The sequence below is a fragment of the Erythrolamprus reginae genome, chromosome 6 (assembly GCF_031021105.1).
Source record: "Erythrolamprus reginae isolate rEryReg1 chromosome 6, rEryReg1.hap1, whole genome shotgun sequence".
Lineage (NCBI taxonomy): Eukaryota > Metazoa > Chordata > Lepidosauria > Squamata > Dipsadidae > Erythrolamprus > Erythrolamprus reginae.
The window spans coordinates 61,167,214-61,176,251 of NC_091955.1; the positions used below are offsets into that span (position 1 = coordinate 61,167,214).

At 37.7% G+C, this 9,038-nt stretch overlaps 2 protein-coding genes across 2 annotated transcripts in view; both read left to right on the plus strand.

The window, feature by feature from the left end:
* LOC139169584 (retinoic acid-induced protein 3-like) overlaps window positions 1-9,038 on the plus strand; it is a 168,900-nt gene that overhangs the window by 83,399 nt on the left and 76,463 nt on the right. The gene's annotated exons all lie outside the window — the stretch shown is intronic.
* APOLD1 (apolipoprotein L domain containing 1) lies at window positions 2,350-5,662 on the plus strand. Its single transcript, XM_070754803.1, has one exon. It carries the CDS (start codon window positions 2,350-2,352, stop codon window positions 3,052-3,054), a length of 705 nt encoding a protein of 234 aa, XP_070610904.1. The 3' UTR covers window positions 3,055-5,662.

Below are 9,038 nucleotides of genomic sequence, written 5' to 3' on the forward strand. Positions count from 1 at the left end.
CCAGGCAATCAAAAGTAGTATTCCCATGACACGTTTTTCCCTTTATCAAAGCAACAGAATTTAAGTAATCTGGAAGACGGGATGACATCATTCTGTATTTTCTGAAAATATTCTACCAACTCGGTCACCTGCCTTGGAAGGCACAGAGTCCCATAAAATGAAAGAATGATGTCACCAGTTATTTCAAGAAGAGGAAGGTTAGAGTTCTCCCTTTGGGAAATGACCACATTTGATTAGAGTCAGGAACGGTAGTGTGTATATTTGGGAGTGTGTGTGAACACCGAGTTTAAAGATGGTTTCCTGAATCAAAGAGGAGCGGCACTTGTCTCCATAGCCATTGTTCAGTGTCATATCCTTCTGAAGTCTCCAGGGAAAGGCTGGTGTGAAGGGGTGCCAGGAAATGACATATTTCTGGTCTGATGCAAAGCAATCCCACTGGAACAAAAGGGGGGGAGTTGTGGAAAGTATAAATAAAGCTGCTCTCAAAACAGCTTGGGAATTATTCATACCAATCTGAGAGAAAACGACGGTAGGTGGAATTATTACTTTTTCAATCTTCAAAAACTTTTTGAACATTTCACTGAAGATACTTTTATCCTTGCTTTTCTATGAAATAATTTACTTTGCCTAAAAAGAATGCTAACTAACCCACTTAAGACAGTTATTCCTTTTGCGCTTTCTGGTTATGTTGACTCATGGTGACTGCCTGAATTAATTTTTGCAGTTTCCTTGGCCAGATTTTTGAAAGTGCCATCTCTTTCTTTCTAGGGTTGAAAAAAGTGAATGACCCAAGCTCACTCTGCTAGCTTCATGCCTAAGACAGGACTAGAATTCACAGTTCTCCAGTTTTTAGCCTTGTGTCTTGACCGCTGCTAAATTGGCTTCCATTATTATACTACTTTCTTTTAAATTGCCATTCAAATGTATCCATCAAATCTTCTGCAATGTAATGGTGTCTTGGGTTGCACTTTACTCTCTTGGACTGGGAAGGAAAGGGGAAGAAGTTTTTTTTAATATAAAATTGTTGGTAAGGGTGTGGCTAGCTGATGAGGCCAGAACAAGGCCGAAATGGTGCCATCCTAGTCTCCCTTAATTTTAAAATTTCAGCAAAATCATGTGATACATACAGAATATAGTTCTCGGCTATGAATAAATTAACTGCCTTGAAATGACCCTGGGTTGGGCCTAGAGGCAAAAAGGAGCTGTGACGTTCCTTCAATATACCAGGGTGATCCGACATACCCCCCCCCCATATATATATATTATATATATAAAAATATATCATATATAATTATAATAAAAAATAATCCAGTCCTTAGACTTATCATTAAATCTAACTGAGATGGAGACATACTCTATCACCTTCTCAGTTTTAAACAAACTTTTCAAAATTAAACTTGTATCCTGAAGCCATTTCTTAAAATCAGATTTCAATCATCTAATTTATGATTTTGCTGTGTCCCAAGACTGAAAAACCCAAAGATTTTTATGAAAAGATCAATTCTATTCAACGCCACATTAAGGCACTTACCTTTCACATTTCTTTCTTTGCACTTGTGCTGGATCCTCATAATACCACTTTCATTTAGTTTTTAGCCTAGGAGTGAGACAGTTTTAAGACAATCTTAGCTATACTATTGTTAAAATATATTCCCAACTCTTTTTTTCTAATATTGTCCAAGGGCAATCTCAGTTATCATGAATGGTTAAACTTCTTCATCTATTATCTTTGAGATGGGAGGAGAGTGGCAGAGACTGAAAGACAGGTAAATAAAGATAGCATAGAGGTTGATACTGGGGCTATCAAATTTGATTTCTGTATGATTTCTGCTGAATCAAAGACGGATGAAGTATTTTCAATACTGGGGAAAAGTCATACAGTATGACTTTAGCAAGCTGAAGTCTAAAATAGATCATGTTTATTTCCACTTAGGGATATATACTTCTTTCTGGTGATTTACAAGAGAGTGCAGTTTTATAGCTACATCCTCAAAGGATGCTGCAAAAAAAAAAAGTCTATGAAAATTTTCATGGGAAGGCTCCCCAAGATTTTAGGAATTATTTTTAGAGTGGTGATACCACAAGGAACAAAAAGTCTTGGAGCAATCAGGAGTTAAGGGGAAATGGCTTAAATATCACATTAAAATAGAAGAAAGGGGTTCGGTTTTATAAAATTGATTGAAAGCAAATTGCCAAATTGGTGCCCTCTAGATATATTAGAATGGCAACTCTCAGAATTCCTGGGCAGGGCAAACTTTGTTTAGGATTCCAGATACACCTGCATGTCTCTTGGTCAATGTGTGAGATTGCCTTTCTTAGTGACCTTCTTTTATTTTTCCCTTCTCTTCCATGAAGATTATGGAGTATGGTATTTTCCCCTTCAGTTTCGATCCTACATGCCATTTCTACAACACACTGCTTGACCAGCAAAGCCGGCTATGCAACCACATCAAGAAACTCCAAGAGATATTACAGAAACTCAATAAATTGAACAGAGGTTCTTTCATTGCCCATCTAATGGGAAATTCTTTAAGCGCAGCAGGAGCGATTATGGCCATAGTGGGGCTGTCTTTGAGCCCTGCAACTCTAGGAGCCTCCCTCTTGGCTTCTGGGGTGGGTTTAGGAGTGGCGGCTGCAGGAGGGGCTGTTTCCATGACTTCAGACCTTTCTTTAGTGCTCTGCAACTCCAAGGAGGTGAAGAGAGTAAAAAAGATTGCACTGGCCTGTCACAATCAGATGAAAGAAACGATGAATTGCTTGGAGTTCCTGCATCGCAGTTGGAATCCCACCGACCCTTTCTTACTGCAGACTGAAAAAAATGCTTCCGTTGCTCTATATAATTCTGCCTGCTTCCTGGTGTTCTGTGGTCCTCAGGGCTTTCTGCTGCCTGAGCACACAGGAGAGGTGATAAAAATGAGCCATATCCTATTTAAGGCAAAAATCCTGAAACTGTCTGAAAACCTAGAAGCCTGTGCAAGACACATGGATGAAATCTGCAAGCTTTTAGAAAGCAGGAAAGCATGTTTCTGGAGGACAAAAGGATTAGTATGTTGATGTGGGGGTCAATGGTCAGAATGACTCTGCAAGTCGTCTTGAAAAAAATGAAACCTGGGCATAAAAATGCTGAATACTGGTACTGTAATTTAAATTAGGATTTTATGTACCCAGGAATTTTCTCTATGCATTTCCTACGATTTGCAATTATCTGCACCCTTCTACTTTGATTTTTGTTCTTGCTGATCAACTTAACATGCAGAAATCATGATTGGATCAGTGTCTACTTTCAGGACATTTCAAAGGAAGCTGTTTGTCACAAAGCACTGTATTTAGTTTTTCTAGGCAGGAAAAGTTTTCTAAATGTCTGACTGAATGATAGCACAGTAAGCTGAAGTTTCCTTAACACATGCAATTTCAATTAACGTTTCACAATAGTAGGAAGAAATAGGCGGGAATAATTTTCAAAGCTCTGACGGTAATTGTATTTGAATGCTCAAAAGGTCATGGTGGAATATGCCAACATAGACAAAAATATTTGGCATGTTCAAACCTGTTGAACTATGAGAATCAGACAGATAAGCAAAGCCTAAATATTTCTGAACTTTTCCTTATGACGTTCTCACAGATAATGGAAATTTACCCTACCAATAGGGTTAAACCTGAATAATTTTTGTCTTATTTGTCATAGCTATCTTTCATGTACTCTTTTCCACATATGCAAGAATATCATGTAGTTTTATATTTATTTATACAGACCAGTATTATTGGACTCTTGGTTTAAAAGAATAAGAACACTGTCAACACAAGATAAAGATATTCTTCACTGTATCGAAGGCAAGTTTAAATTGCTTGAAGTCATTCTCCTTGCCAATATTTTAATTCAAAAGACATGATAAAGAAGCCAGATAAAAACTAGATAACAAAGCAAGATTTAAAAAAAAAAATCTGTTAAAATTTCATTTGAAGAATTCTTTTTAAGATATCACCTCCCTATGCATTTATATTCTGAAACATTTTACTAGAATGTGCAAAAATAATATTTTTTTAAAAAAGCCTTTGCAGATTGAATCTTTTGATAAAAACTGTTTTGTGTTCATTAACTTCACTGTAAAGAATAGATGCAAAAATTGCCAGTTTTGTATCTTCAAAATATTGTTGAATACAAGGCTAGGAAGGAAAACAAAACTAAACCAAAGATGGTGGGAAGCTTTCCTCAAAGACTTTTTCAGAATGGAAAAGCTACTTAGCCAAGCTTTTTTTTTTCTTTTTTCCATTTCTTTCACACAGGATAAGACATGCTGGGATCAAAAGATAACAGAAGAGCTGAGTTGTTGCTTTGTAATTGGATACTGTAACATTCCATCATCTTATTATATTTGAAATTCATTTAACATACAAACAATTATGATTCAGATGTTTTGATGGAAAAACTAAGAATTACTTGGAATTGATTTGTGCACGTTAGACAACTTCTTTGCACATCTATACATATTCACAAAAATAATTTCTTAGTAATAGAGCTCCCAAATCTGGACACCAGATAGTTTTTTCTGAAGATCTGCAGCCCAAATCTCATAGTAATACAACCCCCTTCTGCCCCACTCATATCCCTGCAAATGAATGTAAGTTCTGTAAACTTTTTCATGTGCTACTAGAAATTATTCCCTGGAATGTAATAAATTTGGAACCAGACTCCCTAACCAAGTGAGATCCCAAACAATGGTCTATCTGCAATTCAAGCAAGTAATAGTTTGCCACATATTAAACAGAAGCTTCTGATATTGATACAGTACTGTAGCTGAAATTCAGATCAAGAACATTGTGACCTGTAAGCTCCTGGGCTAATGGATCTAAGTTGCAAAAATCAGCATGGCTACTAGATAAAAGCAGAGCTAATGCTGTTTGCACTTGTTTGCTGCTGTCTAAATGCTTGAAGTCCAGATCTCGTAGCCCTATAGGACATTTAAAAACCAGTATTGCATGTTCCTATGTATTGTTGACATACATAAGAGATTCTAAACTTATACAAAGGGGGAGATAATATGACAATTGCTTTAGTCTGTTGTTTATTAAATTAAAGTTAGCTATCAGAGTTATATTTTTGTTCCTTTTTAGACAGACTGAATAAATGGAAATTTGAAATGTGATTTAAGATATTTAAGATATTCTATTATTTTTCTGTAAGAGACACTACAAACATATGGTTGGTTATTGAAGGTATATGTGTTGTTATGTATGTTTTTAAGGTGGAGAAAAATAAACTTTTTTTTAAAAAAAAATGACAATCGATTTATGCTGCCATGTAGAAATGCCTAAAACAGGACTAATGCAAATTTATTGGAGACCTAATCCAGCATAAGGAAGAAAAACTCAAAGGTGGATATTGCGTATTTTTGTATGTGAATTGTATGTGAAAAAAAAAGTTGACCAAGAATGAACAGAGAAATCAGAAAGATTATGTAAGTAGAAAGATTCATTAAGGAAAATGGAAAATAATGGGGAAAAACTGGGTCTTCTTTTGAGTAATGAAAATCCATGAATGGTTGGTAGATGTTTAGTCACTGTATATGTTACGACTTCAATTTTTGTTTTTTTGTTTGCAAATATTGTTATCTGGCAAGTGTTGCAGAAACATGGCAAAAATAAATCTTTCATATTTATAACTGATAAATTGTTGACAATATTATTTGTTGTCAATTATTGTGACTGTACAGCGACTGTGAAACTTGGACTTTAAAAAAGTTACACACTATAAGTTTGTTTGGATTTCTTAACACATTTCCTGCTCTTATACAAGAAGAGGATATGGCACTGCGAGATACCAGCAACTGATGATGCAGGTACGTCATAGTTCTTCAGGGGTCATGCACGTAGCTAGGATGGGTTCTCCCCTACCCCCACCATTAACTGGGAAAGTATTCATGCTATGGATACACTTCCTGATACGTTTACCTACGTGAACTCTTTGCACAGCATATTTCCTGGTCACATGAGAGATATGAATTTGGAAGTAGAGAACTGGTGTGTGTGTGTATGTGTAGTGAAGGGCTACCAAAATTTTTACTCCCGCTTATGCAGGACGCTCTGCATTTTCTTTCAACAACTTTCAGTGCAAATTGGGTGCTCTGGGGTGGAGCTCCATTTTCGCTACCACATTGCATCCCCCCCCCCCAATCCGGGCAATAGCCCACCCCTGTGTGTGTGTATATTTCATATACATATATAATAATACATGAAGTATGTCTTATTTTTTAAGATAGCAGGTTTTTAGTCATAGTTTTAACTATTAGATTTGTATTGTACTGTTTTATTGCTGTTGTGAGCTGTCTTGAGACTTCGGAGAGGGGTGGCATACAAGTCTAATAAATAATAATAATAATAATAATTATTATTATTATTGTTAAATGAATAAAACATAGTGTATAAGTAATGTATAAGTAATGTTGCTAATCTTTTTAAAAAGTGCTATAGTAGAATCTCTACTTAGATAATAAAGAACAAAAATAAGAGACTAAAATCTCAGATGTGTTTTTTTCTGAGAGTCAAGGTTGGCTTTCTATGAGATTTATGTTTTCAAGTGATATTCTTCACTTCACCCAGGGGAGTATCTTCAAGGCAGAATTGTGCTACAATGTATATTAGGTACATAAATTCAGTGACTCCAATATAAACTTATGTGTTTTATTTGTTTTTTCTCTTTGAACTGGTTTTTTGTTTTCACAAATGACAACTTGACAGAGGAACTATATTTCTCTCTACATCTGCTCTCTATGATGCAGATTCACCACCAGTCAGCATACGAATCAATAGAATTCTCTCTCCCAACTGCCAAAACTGACCACATACCAGTATGCAAATTAGCTCTCACGTAACATTCTATTCCTCTTTTTCCATGCTGTATGCTAACAGTTAAGAGTAAAGGAGGCATGTAAATAAGGCAGTTAAAACAAACATTTGTAAAAGTCACATTCAGATCTATAACAACTTGTGATTGCTACGTCTATCAGTTTCATAAATCCTTCGGCAAATTACATGTGCATTGTAAGTATGTACAATAAACACGCATATTAGAATAAAAGTGCTTTGATCTGAGAGTGGCTTTTATAGATTTTTACTAAAGCATGCATGAAAGCTGGCTTGGTTTCCTTGGGTCAGTCACTCTCTCTCAGCCCAACTCACCTCGTAGGATTGCTGTTATGGACAAAAAAAGAGGGCATAGAAGTATTAGGTATTTATTTATTTATCAGATTTGTATGCTCACTACCTTGAGTTATTTATAAAAATTATAAAGGCTAGAAACAAACTAATAAAATGGGAGCTATTTTGGTGTAGTGGCAAAGGTAGTAGACTAGAAACCAGGAGATTATGAATTTTAATTCTCTGATAAGCTAACTGGACATTTAATATTTAACATTTCTACTTTATACTCCAGTCAAGGAACTATCAATTCAGTCAAGCAATAAACAACAGATCAAGGAACCACTAAGAATGCTCTCACCAGTACTGACAAGATGAGCCATTTGTATAAACCAGTGATTTTCAAACTTTTTTGAGCTGCGGCACATTTTTTACATTTACAAAATCCTGGGGCACACCACCAACCAAAATGACACTCTAACGCAGTACATAATATATCACCCTCTGCGGGGGCCTCTTATAAAAAGAAAAAGGTCAAATATCTATATACACCATCAGGATAGACATAGCCAGCTGAGGCTGAGGCTTCATCTAGTGGTGGCAACATTTACCTCCAGTCCTGACCAGGATTAGAAATTGGGACCATGGGGAGGAATAGCAGCTTCAACTACTCGCCGCGGCCACACAATGACAAGTGTGCGGCCACCCAAGCGGGGACCTTCCTGGGTGTGGATGAGAGGCGGCCTGCTATTGGTTCATCGCTAGTGGTCGGGATGAATCCTAGAAGGTGATTGGTCAGTGAGCGTTCCCTGTGCCTCCACTCTTTCTGTCGCTGATAGCTGGAAGGATTGTGAGGGGAATGTTTATGTTCGGATGGAGGTGGCTGGCGGGGGGGATAGATAAATGGCCTCCATGGGCTGTATCCGGCACTTAGTTTGGGACCCATTTTAATTTCCCCATGGGACACCTGACCATGTGTTCTGTCTGGGTCACTCTGGAAGCTATGACCAACCCAAAAGATAAGCCAGACACACCGGTTGAATCCAAACACAGTTTTATAATGGTAAAGAGAAAAGAAGCCAACAGAAAATGTCCTTACAGATCAGGAAAACACTGGAACTCCAAATAGATACACAAAGGCAATTGTTCATACAGAAACACAGGATCCTTAATGCCAGATGAGGCTGTTGAGCAAACAGACACACACCTCCCAACAGTCTTCAAGGCTGCTGGGCCAGGAGCCAGGAACAAAAACGCTGAGAGAAAATGCAGATAACACCAACTTCCCTTTGATAACACTCCACGCTGCCAGAATGGTTCTCATGCCTTATAAACCCTTCCCTGCTAATGAGGACCACACCCAACCCCCTGGTGTTCCTCATTCAACTCTGATAATATCTACGCAGTTGATTTCTCCTTTGAGCTATGCGTCTCTGCCGCATACTAATGATAGCTTGTGCATCATCATCCAGGGACTCCAGGGAATCACAGCTACTTGCTTGAGATAGTCCTTCCCCAGGGCTCCCAGGCCTTGCATCACCTTCACTTTCGTGACTGCTGTCTGCACTGTCTGACTGCAAAGAACTCTCCTCTCCGCTCTCAGCCTCCCCCGGTCATGGAGCCAGCAGAGACGCAGCTGGTCTTTGATCTGGCTCAGGCTGAACCACAACACCATGTCTCAAGTGTGCCACGGCACACTGGTTGAAAAACACTGCTATAAACAGAGAGTAACCCCACTCCCTTCTAGCAGATTTTACTAGTTAAGTAATGAAAACGATCAAGCTGAGAGCAGCACCAAGGAGCCTACATTTCTGCCCTATGCACAGCAACCAGAACTATCCTCTTTTGATTTAGGATGAAAACGTTATCCCTAAGTATTGAGAGAAGTCCCAATAAATCCACGT

What these genes read in the sequence shown, in the direction of transcription:
- APOLD1 (XM_070754803.1), top strand. Translation starts at nt 2,350, where the DNA reads ATGAAGATTATGGAGTATGGTATTTTCCCCTTCAGTTTCGATCCTACA.